At 34.9% G+C, this 17,742-nt stretch overlaps 1 protein-coding gene across 9 annotated transcripts in view; it reads right to left on the reverse strand.

Annotated features, from left to right (window-relative positions):
* Window positions 1–1,155: 1,155 nt before the first annotated feature.
* STXBP5L (syntaxin binding protein 5 like) overlaps window positions 1,156–17,742 on the reverse strand; it is a 542,570-nt gene continuing 525,983 nt past the window's right edge. For 6 of the 9 annotated variants that reach the window (XM_032347468.1, XM_032347439.1, XM_032347450.1 and 3 more), the window contains 4 exons: window positions 13,596–13,761; window positions 10,829–10,940; window positions 8,928–9,148; window positions 1,157–8,367 (listed from right to left, as the gene is read on the reverse strand). In XM_032347468.1, coding sequence (XP_032203359.1) covers window positions 8,326–8,367; window positions 8,928–9,148; window positions 10,829–10,940; window positions 13,596–13,761 — 541 coding nt within the window. In that variant the 3' untranslated portion in view covers window positions 1,157–8,325. Of the gene's footprint in view, window positions 8,368–8,927; window positions 9,149–10,828; window positions 10,941–13,595; window positions 13,762–17,742 lie in introns of all 9 variants that reach the window. The other 3 variants (XM_032347423.1, XM_032347416.1, XM_032347410.1) reach the window with 1 other exon arrangement.

Consider the following 17,742-nt stretch of genomic DNA (forward strand, 5'->3'; position numbering starts at 1 on the left):
ATTTACTATGAAAGGTAGAAGACAATGTCATTGAAACGCAAGTAATTCGACAAAATTGAAAACATTTTATTTTTATAATTTTATTTTGAAGTAAATTCAAATGTAAGTAAAAGTTTCAAGAATAGTACCAAGAATCCCACAAGTGAGTTTTGTGAATTGCTGCAATTATGCTTTTAGAGCAAAAAGGTCCAATCCAAGATCACATGTTATACGCAGTTGTCATGACTCTCTGGTCTCCTTAAATCTTAAATCCATCTTTCCTTGACTTTCATGACTTTGATAATTTTAAATACAGGGCAGTCATTTTATAGAATGTCTGTCAATTGGATATTGTCCAATATTTCCTCATGGTTAGAACTGGGTTGTGTATTTTCAGCAGAATTATTACAGAGGTGATGTCTTCTTATTACATGCTGTCAGATGACACATAATGTTGATTTGTTCCCTTACTGGTGGTGGTAACTTAGACCACTTGTTTAAAATAGTGTCTACCAGGGTGCCTGGATGGCTCAGTGGGTTAATCCTCTGCCTTCAGCTCAGGTCATGATCTCAGGGTACTGGGATCGAGCCCTGCATTGGGCTCTCTGTTTGGTGGGGAGCCTTCTTCCCCCTCTCTCTCTGACCGCTTCTCTGCCTACTTGTGGTCTCTCTGTCAAATCAATAAGTAAAATCTTTTTAAAAATAGTGTCTACCATGTTTCTGTAGTTTAAAATTGTATATATATATATATTTTTTTGATTAACAAGTAGTTTTTGTGAAGATATTTTGGGACTATGTAAGTATCTTGTTCTTTCATTCCATTTTAACCCAGGAGTTTTACATTCATTAGTTTATTGCCCCTAATTTCTACAGTGACTGACAGAGTAATTTAAAAATTCTATCCACTTGATTGGTGGACATTCTATTGTAAGGATGAGCTTTCCCTTCTCCTAAATAATTAATTAACATCAGTGTGGACTCATGGTTAGCTTTTTTTTTTTTTTTTAAGGATTTAATTAATTTATTTATTTGAGAGATAGTGAGAGAGAGCATGAGAGGGGAGAAGGTCAGAGGGAGAAGCAGACTCCCCTTGGAGCTGGGAGCCCAATGCGGGACTTGATCCTGAGACTCCAGGATCATGACCTGAGCTGAAGGCAATTACTCAACCAACTGAACCACCCAGGCTCCCCATGGTCAGCTATTTTATTCGATTATTATTATTACTTTTGATAATCAAATTATCCTTGATTTGACCTGTGTGGGCCCTTTCAACTAGTTTCTGTGTCCTTTGGACACATTCCCAACATTCTTTGAATATTTTATTTTCTGGAATAAAAATATATAGTCCAGCCTTGAAACCAGCTATTTCTTGACAATCAAAATCCAAGCATTTTTTGTTTTTGGGGTTGTGTTACCATCCTCTCAGCATTCAGAAATAGAGTATGTCTTTGTGAACAACACGCACGTCGTGGATATATGTGTATGTATGTATTCACATAAAACTTACACTGATAGTTCCAATTCTAATCCAATAATAGAGGATTTATTCTCACATTCCTTTTTATTTGTACTTCTCCATCAGTGAGAAATCTGGATCCTGTATCCTCAAGATAATCACTTAATTGATCAGTCCCTAATCTGCTAACCTGCTGGGTTGCCTTCTGCTCTGCTCCGGTGCCTCTTTCTCACAGGCCATCATCATTGACTGCCTGAGCACTGACTGCAGGTCAGCCACCTCACTCCAGCTCTGTCCTCTGGGCAGTCACACTCACCCTGCTACTATGCACTCCTTGCACGGGGCTGCCACCCACAACTTGCTTAGGTTGATTGCCTTTTCGGCTGAATGAATGGAAAAATAGGAAAGGAGGAAAGAAGGGGTGAGGAAAAGGAAGGAAGGAAGTCATATCAGTATTTTAAATACTGAATTCGGTATGTGAAGCCCGAGTGATTGTTGTTCGAAGAAAGTGAGGATACTTTTGAGAAAATTCTGAAGAGAAGACTGAACATTTGGCTTTTAAATGGTCTGTTTTTACATTTGCACTTTTGATTGAGAAACATTTCTTATCCTCAGATTGGTTGGTTGTTTTTTTTTGTTGTTGTTGTTTATTTTATATGGAACCAAAACTAGGAGGGAAGTTGTGGTGATGGGAAAATCTTGAGATAATTAGCATTTGGAAGAATAAGCTTAACTGGCTAAGGCCACAGTATAGATCAATACAAAGAAAGTGTCTGAAGAGGAATTAACTGTGCAGATGAAAGCCAGGTGAGCAATGTCTTTCTGGGGAACTTTTGGAGGTTGTGGAGTTAACGAGTGTTCATTATAACCACTAGGAAGTGATATAAGCTCATAATGGTTTATGTTTTTTGCCTGGATGGGATTAAAGCCTGAGCTTTAAAGGATATTGGGTTTGTAAATATATCTTACTCAGTCTCAGATTTTTACTCTGTACCCTCACCAAACTTAGTTTTACTTGTAATTCACCAAAGGTCTAATCAATCAACATGCTCAAAAATTGTCTGTAAAAACATCCATAAAAAAGTTTCACAACTCCCCAGTTTGAAATCTGGAGAAAATACTCTAGCAAAATCTGTGATTCTAGAGAACTTGTGTTTAGTCCTTTCTTTCTGTTTTTTAGTTCAGACAAATGTGATGTACATGATTCCCCCACCCACCTCTCTGCCTTTTAAAAACAAGTATACTTTCAAAACCATGGTTCATAGTGTTGCAGATGAAAATCTTCCCTCTGCCCATCTTTAATCTTGGTAAAATGTTTAGTGGTGCATGACATCATAACATAAGAGCATCTATGTACAAACATATACAATTTTATTGATATCTCTACAGACTACAAGAATTTTAAGTATAGTCACAATTGCTGAGTGCAACAGAAAAATAGTAATTTGTCATTTTCTGAAAAGATGCAAAAATTCTGAAGATGAAAGAAAGATACATCAATGATGTCATCTGTTTCTTATTTCCTAGAATAAAACATCACATAATTAAGTACTAAAAATTACAGGTTATTAGAGATTTTGATTCTGTGTATACTTGTCCATAACCACCACCTAGTTTATTTTCTGGCTTTGCAGCTGAGAAGCACAGGCCAATACCAGAGGGGAGCAGTAAGAGAGGAGAGAACTCTCACATTTTCTCATTGAGGATTATTGCCTTGGATAGGCAGACTCTTCCTTTTTGAAGGTGAAAACAGTCTCTCAGGGTGCTGGAGGCCAGATAATAAGTTACAGACACTCTTCCTCCTTTAAACACGTATCCAGTAGCTAAGAAAAAAAATCCAAGTGGCCCTGGGAGCTAAGACAACAATCAAAAAGGAACTGCTGTTCTTCCTTCTTGCTAAGATCAAGTCCAATAAAATATACTATGGCAGAACAGGTACCTAGTACCCATGTTTCCTCCAAATGAAGAATGAATAATAAATTTGGGCCTGATTTAATAAATGCTTATTTTAATTTCCACTATCCAACTATTAAGTATTAGTTTTCCACTTAGCTTTACATGCTGTTGAGTTTCTTGATTTCTTCTGGTGTCTTGTGATGTCACATGTATAAGACAATCAAAACCTAGATGTTTGAATTGGAATAATGGCGAAGTCATATGGGAGAAAACCACAAAGACAGAATTATTATAAGTCAATGGGGCACTGCCTGGTCAGAAATTTGCACAGAACATTTGTTTTGGGTTACAACACAATAATTCTCAATCCAGACAACATTGTATCTCTTGCATCTTGCCTTCCACAACTCCTCAGAAGTGGGGCTTGGATACCAGCCAAGGTAGACAAATGTGTCTTCCTTAATCAGCCATAAAGCTGTGTTTATCAGCATTGGTTGACACTGGAACCATATTGGGGGCTTTCAAAAATAATAATGTTTGGTTCCCACTTCATGAGATTTTGATATAATTGGGATTTTAAAAGTTTCTTAGGTGATTCACATGTACAGCCAAGATTGAGAATCAGTTCCCTAAATAAATATATAAATCAAAGCAGCCATCTGTGCCTCTGGTTTCTCATCAAAACCTCTTCCACTTAACTCTGGTTTCTGTGTCCCTCACCATCCCAATCCTCTTGCACCAAATTGGCACTTCCTCTTACTTTCCAAAGTCAGACATTATCTTCTGCGTTATATCCCTTTAGAGCTATGTTATAGGCAAATATGTACACTAAACTTGCTACACAACAACCATACTCCCTGAAATGGTGCCATCCAGAAAGCATAACTTGTTGACAAGTATCTCTGGCACCTGGAACAGAGTGTATTTGAATTAGTATGTAGCCAGTAATGAGGTTGGTGTTACAGAAGACAAAGGTAAGGAAGCTGTGAAGGCTACTACTTTTCTCCTGATGCAAAGAGCAAAGCCTGATAGAAATGTCTGAGTCCTTTTGGCATTGCCCTCTCAAAGAAAGTAGTCAAGTTATAATGTCTTTCTGTAGAGCCAGACTATAATCATAGATATTCTCCTGGGTTGTCCCAATGATCCTAAACCAAGGAGAGGATTTTTAGCTTACTTTTCTAAACGTTTTTCATTTTCCCCCTCTTCCAAACATTTTAAACCAAGTATTTAAAAGAGCTCATCTTCATCTTCTTCAACTAACCTTAGGCATAATCTCTCTCTCTCTCTCTTTTTCTTTCTCTAAGCCCTGGAAATCCCTTGATGTAGATAACAGATAGATGGTGTATTTAAAACTGGACACAGAGGTCACATAAAAAGGGACTCCAACAGCAAACTTTTTCCTTTTATGATTCCTTAAGATCTTTGAGGAATAGAAATCTGGATTCTGATTTATTAACTTGAGAATCACTCCAAGGCTATATAAAAGATTTGAAAAATTATCTTTATGACGAAATTATCAGACAACATCTCTCTCAGTTCTATCACCGTTCTTCCAAAGTTAGATGATGACCCCGATAGTGATTGGGGCACTAAGTCTGAGTCTCAAGTATAGGAAGCAAAGTCAGTAATACTACTTTTGTAGGGAATTAAAATAATCATAATCATCCTTCCCTCCAAACACCAAGGTTAATGGATGATTTCATGGTAGGGATTATTGCTCACATTATTAGAATCAGGAAAACAAATACTTCTAGCTTCATTTTGGTAAATAGAGTGCAAAGACCCATTTTCTTCTGGAACATATAGGAAGGGCTTATCTCCTGAGGGAGTCATAGGGAGATAGAGTCAGCTTGGAGACTGTGGTTTACAAGCCTTATCTTCTGATGTCACCATAGTAGATATAGTGTAATTTTGATAACAAAGGCTCATTTTCTCTATCATTATCCAAGTTACTAGGAGTATTTTTCTTTTGTTCCAAGACAGAGGCAAGACACTCATAGAGAGGAGAGATGTAAAGAATTACATGGATCAACAGTACTCATTTTCCAAAGATGATGATGATAAGGTGGTGGTGGTGGTTGTGTTGGTGTATGCGCATGCACAAGCATGCTAAGGTCAGTGCAACAGAATAGAAATGTTTAAAGAGAAAAATCACATCCACATCAGATTCTTGTTATTGCTATCTCTTCGAATTATAAAAATAATTCTGATACAGTAAAACCTCATTAATTTGTATTCCACTATCAGGAGTTCAGGAGATGAAGTTACCTTACGTTAAGAAAGGGTCTTTAAAAACAACACTGAAAGACATATTTAAACTACTTAAAAATATTTATTCTTTTCAAGCATTTCAGAAGCACCTGTTTACTTCCACTTGATATGCTAATTCTAAGCATTTGATCTATTCATTAGAGCCAGAGTTTTAAGTGCTTCTGTGAAATGCTATGTTGTTTTTTGTGTTTTTCTCTGTATGCTTTAAAATATTCTGTAATTGTTATTTTCCACTGATTTGCATAAGCTTTCTCCAAAATAGGATTTTATTGCATATGAACCACATGTGTAATTTTGGGTATAATAATTTATCTTCTTAAGGTACTGTGTATTTGTGATAATTTAATTTTATGCAGGACATATATATTCACATTTAATCTGTCCTTAAATAATGTAGAGGAGTGGCTCTCAACTGGGAGCAGTTTTCGCAATGGTTGGAGATATTTTTGGTTTTCTTCTGGGCTTGCAGCTGGCATCTAGAAGATAGAGGCCAATGATGTTGCCAAACATTCTGCAGTGTAAAGGGCAGTCCCCCATAAAAAAGAATTTTCTATTAATAGTGAACTATTAACAAAATGTAGAACAAATTAAATCAAATCTTATGGAGGGCTTCAGAGATAATCATTGAAGTTGATGCCACTAAAAAAATATTTTTCTCTAAACGTTTTAAGCTTTTCTTTGAATTATAGAAATGATAAAGTATTTGTACAGAAAATCAGAATACTGGGTTCTTAAAACTGAGGTATAAATAGTGTACTATAATTTGGGTTCCATTGTGTTCTAAATTTTGATCCCAGGTTTCTATAATATTTTTACTGCATAATTTTATATGTGATGTTTGTATTTTCAAATCAGGTTTGGTTACTCTAAAGCTGTTCTCAGGAGTGGTGAGATTCATGGAGAAGCTTTTTTTGAGAAATTAGGAGAATTCAAGGACTCTAAGAAATGCTTTCCTGATATATATTTCCTACTTTATCATCTTTGCTCTTCTCAAAATTACTGGGAACATTTAAAGGAAGTGCAACTTCAAAAAAAAATACACTAAGAATTAAAAAATCTAAAAAAAAAAAAGAACTAAATACTATTTTAGGATACTAAAATAACCTGGACTTCAGAAAAAATGGTGAATTCTTAGGAAACACAAAAATATATCTAGTAAGACCTGGAAAATCAAAATTCATTAAGTCACACACATTTTTTTTTTTTTTTAATTCTCTTCGAAGGAACAACATATTACAGGATGGGTCCTAGAACCTGCGAATATTCATTTTCTATGACTTTTAGCTTCTAGAATCATGTTAAATAATAATAGCAGGTGTCTTTATTTATTTACTTTTGTCTCTAGAGTTCGTTGTTATGACAGGTAACTTTTATCATATTAAGGGTATTCCTTACTTCACTTTTTAAAGTGTTTTGAACAAGGAATAGGTGTTTGGTATCTATTGACATAATTTGTGGCTTATATCATTTAGCCTAATGAGTGACAAAATTATTCATTTTGTATCATTAAACTCTCTCTGTATTTTTGTTGCCCATAATGGTGACTAAGGCCAAGATAGCAAAAATACCATATTTTACAAAGATTTTCAATAATAAGTATTGAACTAAAAAATATTTACTAATGAAAGCCCTTGTTAATCAGAAATGTAATAAATCAGAATCCCTTTCCCAAAACATTTACTGAGGTTTTACTGAATCATACTAAAGAGAATGACCAGTTTGGTCTGTGAGTGTCAGGCTGCAAGAGCACCTTTGGATTGAAGACACTACTGGGCTGGAACAGTAATATACTGTGTGATTGGCAGACAAAGATACAAATGGAGCATTAAAAATATATGCCTTTAGAAACTGAAATCAGAGTGTGTGAAATCAGTTCTCAAAGATAACTGCACTGTTTCTGTAGTCTAGTTTCCCCAAACTTAATCATCAACTCCCCTATAGAGCACAAGCCAGGCTTGTGACCCAACCCTGCATGGTTTATGACTAAAAAATAGCCACTTGTTCTGAAGGTGACAAATGGAAATAACTGTTAGGAATGACTTACTATCCTGGCAATACTCAATTATGACTCATAATGGTGATGATGTAAAATAGTATGGAGAGACAAACAATCAGACTTCCCATAAGAATTCAATAATGTGCTAGTATAATGAAAGTTACAGATGAAAAGAAAACTCTAGTTTTCTTTTCTTTTTCTGTTGGGTATGGCAAATGTACTTGAAATACACTGATATCTTCTAATACAGATTTTTTAAATTGTCAGGTGTGGCCCAATTTATAAAAATAGTTTGTCATAATCTTTTTTTTTCTTCTGTCACAACATGCTTTTTTTTCTTTTCCTCTTAAGATGTTAATTTATCATGCAAAGATTTTTTTTTTCATTAAGTGCATTAATGCTTTTGTTTGTACAGGATTTTTTCAAATCAGAAGGACTCCCCATAGTTCCTAAATGTAAATCCTTAGCAAACAACATGCCAAAATGATAGCTCCATTCCACGTTAGGAAAAGGCAAATTCAGCCATGTCTTGGGATTTTAACCAGGGTTTCAGCCTTTGGGTTGTACAGTGTCTCTAATAAATTTCCCTTATGATAACTTCAGATAGACTGTAATGGAACATTTTGTAGAAGAAACTGGCTTCTAGCAAGTTGAATAGTGATGCTGGGAATAAATTTTGTTTCCCTGAATAATGGTTTCTCAAAGCAGTCACAGCTTCTTTAGAAGTTTAGAATTGGTACCATTTCTTATCCTTATATTTCAGCATTAACTGCAAGAAAAAATAGTCAATAAAATGTTTTTAAAAATCTTTAAAAGTACTAATCAAAGCAAGCTCATATTGAACCAATCATGCAGATCTAAATCTCAAAATTTATAAAATTTCCATTATTTTTTTAAAATAAAGTACATACGAAAAGATTTTTTAAAAATAATCAATCTGTAAAGACTCAACTGATTTTTAATGACTGAAGCAAAGAGGAGTGTGTGGGTTCCAGCTACTAGTACCCCTCCCACCTTTTTTGGTTGAGCGGGGAGGATCATGTAATATACCTAAGCACATTTTTAGTAGCAGATGCATAATATAAACCCAATATATCAGAACCAATGAATAATTTTTTTTAGATTATCTCCTAAGGTAAAGAAATATTAATATAGTATTTTAAAACATTTTTCTCCCAAATACTGGGGGAATCATAATACTTATAACAAGATCCAGATTACTCTGGCTCTCACACAGGATTATTTACAGTGGTATCTCTGGGCTTTCTTGTGCAAGGCCCAGTGTTTCAAGTTATTATTGTATGGAGATGCCTATATTAAGCCATTTACCTCATGTGCATGTTTGGAAAATGCTTCTGCACTGGTCATCATGCCTGCAGTCTTCTCCTCCAGCTCTCCTAGCCTCTGTCCTCTCTCATCAAGTGCGATCCGAGCGCGTGTCAGCTCTCCCATCACCCCTCCGGCAGCACCTTTCATCCCTTCTATACCACCTGGTCCAGGAATGTGCTGTGCAAGGCTGCGAGATGCTCTTCCCGCTGAAGCTTCCCCAACTGGGGATTCAAGCCATAGCAATTTAAGACATATTGTCAGTAATTCAAGTAATTAGGATGAAGTTTATCACCAAAACACTTACCTTAAATTCTGTCATAATTCTCATTGAGAGAGAGAGAGGGACATATTTGGTCCTATCATGGATGTATGTTTGGAGGTGCTGGCTTTTACCCACAAAAATGTCTGTGAAGGAGTCTGATACTGTGAAGTAACCGTATTTTTACTGCCTGTTTTTGTGTATATGTATGTGGATTCCATGCAATATGGCATTGCATTTCTTCTATGGCATTGAATTTCTTGACATTGCTGAATTGGGATGCTCACAATATATGATCTCATATTTAACCCATATCAGGGTCTGTTCCAAACTTAGGTCTGTTCATTTGTTTAAATTTCTGCCCAAGTCTTCATTCTTAACATCTCTCTTCATCTTGCTGTCATCCTTTGTAGGCCTCAGTTGTTGTTCCCGTTTTAAGATAGGTGTGTGTGTGTGGGAGTAAATACTAGAGAACAGGGTGTGCATGATGGACGTTAGTATACATATGTTGTAATTTTGTTACTTTATAAAAGAATAAAAATTTCCCTATCATTTACAAATTTCAGTTTAATTTCAATAATTTTTTTGGAAGTTTTTATTGAACGACAGCTATCTTGGTAGAAATTTAGTGAGCATTCTCAAGGATGTAATATTAGAAATAATATCAAAAGTTTTTTTTTTAAAAAAGAGTCTAATTGAGCTATAATTCACATACTTTATACAAAGTGTATAACTCGGTGGTTTTAGTGTGCTGACAGAGCTGTGCAAATTTTATCTATCTAATTTTAAAACATTTTCATTAATCCAAAATAAAACTCTGTGCCCATTAGCAGTCACTCCCCCTCCCAACTTGTCCCAGTGCTTGGCAACCACTAATCTACTTTCTGTCTCTATGGATTTGCCTATTCTGCACATTTCATATAAATGGAATCATACAATATGTGGCTTTATTTCCTTCTTTAATTTAGCATGATGTCTTCAAGGTTCATCCCTGTTGTAACATGTATCAAATTTCATTTCTTTTTATGGCTGATTAGTAGTCCATCACATGGAGGCATCTAGATCTTTTCCTTGTTAAAAGTTCAAGAGAAAAAGAATTTTGATCTGCAGGACCAAATAGGGTTGAGATATTCTGGGAAATACGTTCTTTCTGACAATGTTTTCTAGTGTCTTTCTACTCTTTTTTGATTATTCATCAGAGTTTCACTGGAAGAATTTTAATTTATTCTGTAGCATTGGTAAACTTTGTGTTCTGAATAAAGAATCTGCTTCCCAGCAGTCGTTAAAGGCAGGAGAATTCATAAACATTTTTTCCAAAATTTAGCAACTACCTTCACCTTGCCTTGCAGGTATGATCTATTTGCAAATGATGTATTTATTAGCTTACTCATTATTTGTTTGAACTGCATGTACTGTTTTTTTGTTGAACTATTTCCTAATATAAAGCAACTGATTTTATTCATGTTTGGAAAAAAAAATAATTTTCATGGTATAGAAGCAGAAAAAAAAACACCGTAGTCTAGAATTTGAAACCACCTATTACATTAAGTTAGACACACACACACACACACACACACACACACACACACACACACACAGAAATGGGTCTTCTGTGGTACAGTTTCATAATCAGTTTACTCACAGAGCTCTTCTCTGTCAAATGTTTGTCCACTGCCACCAAACAGCCCCTTGAGGAAGCCTCTGTTTTGAGCTTCTGGTGTCTCTATGGGAGTAAACAAATCTCCTAGCATGTCCTGTATCAAATTCAAACAAAAAAGCATTAGAATAACTAAAAATAAAGCAATAGAAAAAAGATAACACTATACTACGTTAAAGCACAGAATGAAAAGATAGTCTGCTTTCCATATATTTTCCTGGCAATTTTTGCTTTGTTCCCAGTTTTATTTCTGGCATTTCTTTCTCCACCTCCATTTCCTTTCCTTCTCTAATAACTGGAGTCTGAAAATTTTCATTTTTCTGCCCTGTTCTTTTCTCCCCTTTACTGTTAGAAAAATTGAGAAGCTAATATATTTATTTTAGGATTAATTTCCACCTGATCAATTACTCCCAATCTGGATTTCAGATACGTTTTCAATTACAATAGCTTCTTTCCTGTCTTAACCCCCTTCCCTGAACCAAGCACAGACCCCACTATGAAGAGGGAAGCCTTTGGTAATATGTGGAGAACATTTGGATTTATTTTTGTATGAAGTACATAACTAGGAAATGGCTCAAGACAAATGAATCAAAATAGCTCCTGCATAGTGAGACACAATTGTTTTCAGTACTTTTTTTTTTTTTTTAAGATTTTATTTATTTATTTGCCAGAAAGAGAAAGCACAAACAGAGGAAATGACAGGCAGAGGGAGAGAAAGAAGCAGGCTCCCGTTGAGCAGAGAGCCTGATGTGGGGCTCTATCCCAGGACCCTGAGACCATGACTTGAGCTGAAGGCAGAGGCTTAACCCTCTCAGCCACCCAGGGGCCCTGTTTTCAGTATTTTGATGTGTTTTAGAATGACTGGAAAAATACCTTGTTAGAAATACGGGTGCTTGGGCTTCATTCCTCACATACTGAATCAGAATCTGCATAGATGTGTTCTGGTTATATATATTTTTAATGTGCTCTCCATGCCTTTCTGAAGCAGACTAAAATTTGAGAACAACTGGTGTGGAGGAAGAAATGTTGGCCAAAAGTCTGTAGATCTGTGACCTAATATCAGTTTGTCTATGAACCTGCAGCCTGACATTCTTTATCCTCTTCCTCTCACCTCTGCTCACCAGACCTGAGCTCTTCCTCCTGGATCCCTTCTTTTTAGAAAATGGCACCGGTATCGACTTAGCCAGAAACCCAGGAATCATTATTAATTCCTTCCTTTCCCTCACTGCTACATCTAAGAACCCTCCAATCCAATTGATTACACTATATAGCTATTGAATATGCCAACTTTTCTCCATTCTCATTGCTGGCTGCCTTATTTTAAGACACTCATTTTTGGCCTTAATTATTAAAAAAAACAACAACCCCTCCTGATTGTTCTCCCTCATTCCTCGAAACCATATGCAACCAGAATATTAGTTTTCATAAACCAATCTGTTAAACCTTTTTAATGACTTCCTATTGCCCTTGGGATAAATGCCAGATTCCTTAGGCTCATATAAGGTGCTCCAAGATCTGCTCTGGAATAATTCTCCAGCATTATCCCTTCATCCTTTTCACTAATTCTGCACTTTGTTGGCAGTTTCCTGACCGCCCCCCGGGGTTTTGCATGCAACTACTCTGCTGGGAATATCATTTCTTTTTCCATTCTCAGCCATCCATTCTTATGAACAACTACTCAGCCCTTAAAACTCTTCCTAACTAGCCATCCCTGCTGTCCCATCAACCTAGGGGCCCCTCTTCCATGTCTCTCTGGTGCCGACACAGCCACATATAGGCAGTCTCTTCCACAAAGTGCTGTAGTTGTCTGTTTACTTAGCTCCCTTCACATTAATGGGTAGGGAGTCGTATCTTGTTTTATCACTGTATTTTATCATATGCCAAGTACCAGGTATGTATGTTAACAACTCAATAAGTATTTGTTGAATAACCATAATTATTATTATTTATTTTTAAAATATACTCAGTTCTAGGCACTACGTTCAGCATTTTTACTTAATTCTCAATGATGCTCCAAGATAGAGCATACAGGGTGTTAAATAAAATGCCCAAAGTTATACAAGTGGGCAAAATACAACTGAAATAGTTCAGAGCTTATACTTTCAACCTCTGTATTAAAATGGGTGAGTTTTAGTTTTCTTCTTTATAAAATAAGGGAGTTGAACCAACTAAGTCTCTAAGATGTTCTTTTAAAATTTTGTAACTGGTTATCCAAGGCATTTATATTTATTCTGTTTCAAGGCTCTGCTTACTTCTATGATAAAAGAAAAATGCCCATTTCTAACCTATAGGAAGTATATTTGTTCTGTATGGCTCTTAATTAAAATTTAGATTTCTTTAAAAAAAGTCCATGAGCTCTCTAAATTGTATGCAAAATTTTTGTGTGTACATGCATATTCCCCACCTTAGAAGGAAGAGTTTATAATCTTCTTTTTTTTTTTTTTTTGAGAGAGAGAGTTCATAATCTTACAGAGGATTCTCCATAGGCAAAAAAAAAAAAAAAAAGAATAATAAAATGAACAAACAAAAAATCACCCATTAATGTGTATGATCTTCACATTCTCTTTCTCACTTTCCCTTTTTCTAGACCCACATTAAACTTAACAGGATCCTAATGATGAACACATATTCAAAACATATTCTAGGGAAGGCATGTTTTTTGCCTGGCCCAGTAATATTTTAGATTTTAGATATCTCTCTCATTCTCTTTTTACAACCATGTCCAATGTTTTCATAAATGTGCCTGACCTACCTGTAGATTATCACACATCTCTTGGCTGTATGTTAAACGCTGAATTTCAGTAGGAGAGACGAGGTATAATGCCTGGCCTTCATTGGTAAAACAAAATGTCCGTGCTATCCTCATGTCTGTCAGTGGCAAATAATTAACATCCAACATTGGGCGAAGACTAGGTAGGCTGAATGGAAAAAAGCAAATCCACATTTCATATTCAAGTTGTTAGAAGCTTTAATTTCTGTGTTAAATGTGCAGACTCTTACATAAAAAATTATTTTTATACCACTATTTTATGGTTGTTTCTTTTTATTCTCTTGAAGTCTCAGTGGTAAAAAAACAAAAAACAAAAAAACTAGACTCATATAAAATCACATATATTCTCTTGAAGTCTCAGTGGTAAAAAAACAAAAACAAAAAAACAAAAAAACTAGACTCATATAAAATCACATATATACAAAAAATCTTGGGCCCAGTTCTTTATCTTAATCCACACAGATATTTAGCAGATATCCTTGAAGGTTGGATTAATGGTAGTGGCCAGAAATTTCAGGATATATTTTGCAACATTTCACAAATTCCTACAATATGGTTATAGTCTTTGGTTATGGCAAAAACACCATAGCTAGAAATGGCTGGCTACATAATTGGCCTACCATCTCCCTTCTAGGCAAAACTCCTGAGTCTGAGGAAGTTATGCACTAATGGACATGTGGAATGGATCAAGTACACTGTGCCCAGCAATTAATAAATAATCATGCTTGAGGTTATATGGGAATGAGAATAAATTACAGATAATAGATCAGAACTTGCATAGCCAAAGGAATATCACTCATGTCAAGTGTTTTACCAAATGGCTATAGTCTTATCCTAATGTTGTAGCCCATGATTTTGCTTAAATACTTATTAGAATGTCCCCTTGGATGCTGCCATGAGCCAGTTTTGCAAAATACTAAAGAAAATTAATCTCACTGCTTTTAGATCACACCTCTAATGCCAACAGGGGAAAAATCTGCAAACTTGTCATTAAATTTCAAACTTTGAATTCATGCAACTGATTTTGATGTGTATAATAATTTTAAATTATCCCAGATAATAAAACCAGTACCTTGAAAAAAAAGTACTGTTTTCTCTTATGAAAGTAGTTTGTAATTACAAGTTAAGCCTTCAAACTTCATCATATAAAAAGGGACCTGAAATCTGTGCAATTGGAATAAGCTTTCCATGAGTTTCTAGCACCAAATCATTCAATATGGTAGCCATTAGGCATATATGGTTATTGAGCAGTTGATATGTGTTTTGTGTGAACTGAGGTGTTCTCTAAATGTAAATTATATACTGGATTTCAAAGACTTATATGTTACAGCATTTCAAGTAATTAAGGTCTCTAAGATATGAGTCCAAAACAAACCCCATTAAACAGACTTCCATGATAGATTCAGTCAAATAAATGGGTAGCAATGGGGAAGGGATGCCAATAGACTTTTCTGATAAACTACATTATTTATGTAGCATAATAAAGGTAAGCCATGAAAACAAAAATGGTATAATTATTTTAGGGAGTAATTCAATTGCAAAAGACTAGGAACTAAATTTTATTATATGTGTTGTCTAAGCAAGCATGGAACTAAGTGATTTTAAAGCTGAAAAATAGATTTTTTTTTCTGTGCAGGGGACATTTTATAAGGAAATAGTTCACAAAACTAACAATGATTCTCACTAAATATGACTGTCACAGCCCAGTCTGAGAACTCATTTATAAATAAGCTTCTAGTATCACTTTCTACTATTTTCTAGGTCTGGGTACATTAGCATATAGATAATCATTAGCTACCCGCCAACTATCAGAAAAGTAGGACTTGAGAATGGACTCAGTAAAGTTCATTTCTGATAGGATTTGGGAAGATCTAGGAAAATAATAACTCTCCTGTTGCTAGGACTCCTATTGGTTTTTAAACTATTGTTTGTCGTTTCTCAAGAAATTTCCCTCCTCAAAGTGTCAGTGGTAGCACATATTTATTTAAATGGAAATAAATTTTCAGATATACCCCAAATCACTTGAGAAAACAAGACACACTAAAATTTTGCAAAAATAAGGTAATCACTATCAAGCCAAAAATCTCAACTGTGACAATAGTTTAATGTCTTTTAATTTAAAATAAAAATTTGGAGTGACTAAATGGGAGCTTAGGGGACAAAAGGATATGTGTGATATACATTTTTTTTCCCCTTGAAACTAAGGCATTCTAGGAGTTAAGTCATCATTTTCAAACAAGACTGGAATGATTTCCATGACAAATAACCAAAAAACAGTTTGAGAAAAAGAAACCAGATAAGAAGAGAAAGAACCAGAAATATCTAAGAGAATGAAAAGACAGTAAATGATTGTTTTTATTTTTTTTTAAACTTTAACTACTTTTCTTTGGATTACAAATATACTCATGTCTCCCCTATTAAAGAAAATAAAACAGTAAAAACACTCTTGAAAACCTAGTCTTGCTCTTGAACAACTTTCTTATTTCTCATCACTTTTTTTAACCAAAAAATTTCCTGAAACGATAATCTATACTGGGGGTTGGCAAACTTTTATTAAAGTGCCAGCTTGTAAATATTGTAGGCTTTGCAGGTCACTGGGTCTCTCTTACATCTACTCAACTCTACCTTTTTATGCAAAAGCAGCCAGACATTATGTAAGCAAATGGGTGTGGCTGGGTTCCAAAAATCCCTTTATTTATGGACATTGAAATTTGAATTTCATATATTTTTCACATATTATGAAATATTATCTGATTTTTTTCAATGTTTTAAAATTTAAAGTCCATTCTTACCTTGCAGGCTATACAATATCAGATTAGGGGAAGGTCAAGATAGATATAGTCTGTGGGTGGTAGTTTGTCAACTCCTGATCTATACCACTGCCTCTAGTTCCATTGAAAATTTACTTTTGTCTCTACCATGCTCCTAAGATTTGCCATCTCAAGGATCACTAGTACCTTTTAGTTGCCTGGCCTAATGTTTTTTCTTCTACCCAAATTATTTGGCTCTCTGCTATATCTGACTACTTTTTGACCATTGTTTTGGTGGTCTTCTTTCTTTTGTTTGGATACTCTTCTATCCTTTGATGAAGTTATTCTCATATTTTTCCTGTATCTCTGATGACTTCTCATTATCCTCTGCTGGATTTTGTCTCTTTTCTACTACATGAATGTAGAGATATCCTTAAGTTTTTGTTCCCAGATCAGTCTATTTCTCCTTTCTTTTTATACTATCTTCTTTGATGATCTCATTCACTCCTGTAACTTCCACTAATGCATTTACATGGATGACTTCCAAAGCTGGATATTCTATATTTTTTTAGAGTCCACACCTGAAATTGCTTGCAAAAGTTCTGTGGGATGGCTTAAAAACACCTCAAATTCAAGGCATTCATTCTCAAACTTCTCATTATCAGCTTTTCCAAATTTTCATGAGTTTCCTACCTTCTAATGGCATTACTGTTATTCAAGTTCATAAAAAAATTTTAACCTTTAAATTCTCTTCTAATCCCAAGATAAAATAATCTCCATTACCTTTCACAATCCGTTTTACATTCAGCAAGTTTCCCTCAATTATCCCTCACATCTGTTTCTACCTTGCTTTCTATATAGCTAACACTTTAGTTCAGAAGACCATTTCAAGCTCTCTGTATTATTTCCTAATGTATAACTAGAAAGGTTAGCTGCTCACTGATTAATATCAAACTCTTTAGCCTCCCATTAAAGTCCTCAATAATTTACCCCAATCTACTTCTTCAGGTTACTTTCTTTCCAACATCTCCTTTTTAATAACATATACTATCTCATGACTATGAATTCTGAGGAGTTAGTTTGTGTCTAGAAGATTTTACCCTATATTTCCTCTGCTGGGATATGTATTTTTTTGTGTGTTATAATTACTTGTGTATCTGTCTTATCTCCCCCAATTTGATAGTAAGCTTTTTAAGGACTAGGATTATGTTTTTACTAGCTTTTGTATCCTTCAAAGATATAGTATAATGCTTAACTGTCTCAGCGATTTTTGGAACCAGGTGAGTTATTAAAACAAATGATAGTGACTTCTACAGAGATTACGTTTATTAAGCGTTTGTTGAACTTATAAAATCATTATGTAATTAATTTTGTGTCTC

This window comes from Mustela erminea, chromosome 1, assembly GCF_009829155.1.
Source record: "Mustela erminea isolate mMusErm1 chromosome 1, mMusErm1.Pri, whole genome shotgun sequence".
Lineage (NCBI taxonomy): Eukaryota > Metazoa > Chordata > Mammalia > Carnivora > Mustelidae > Mustela > Mustela erminea.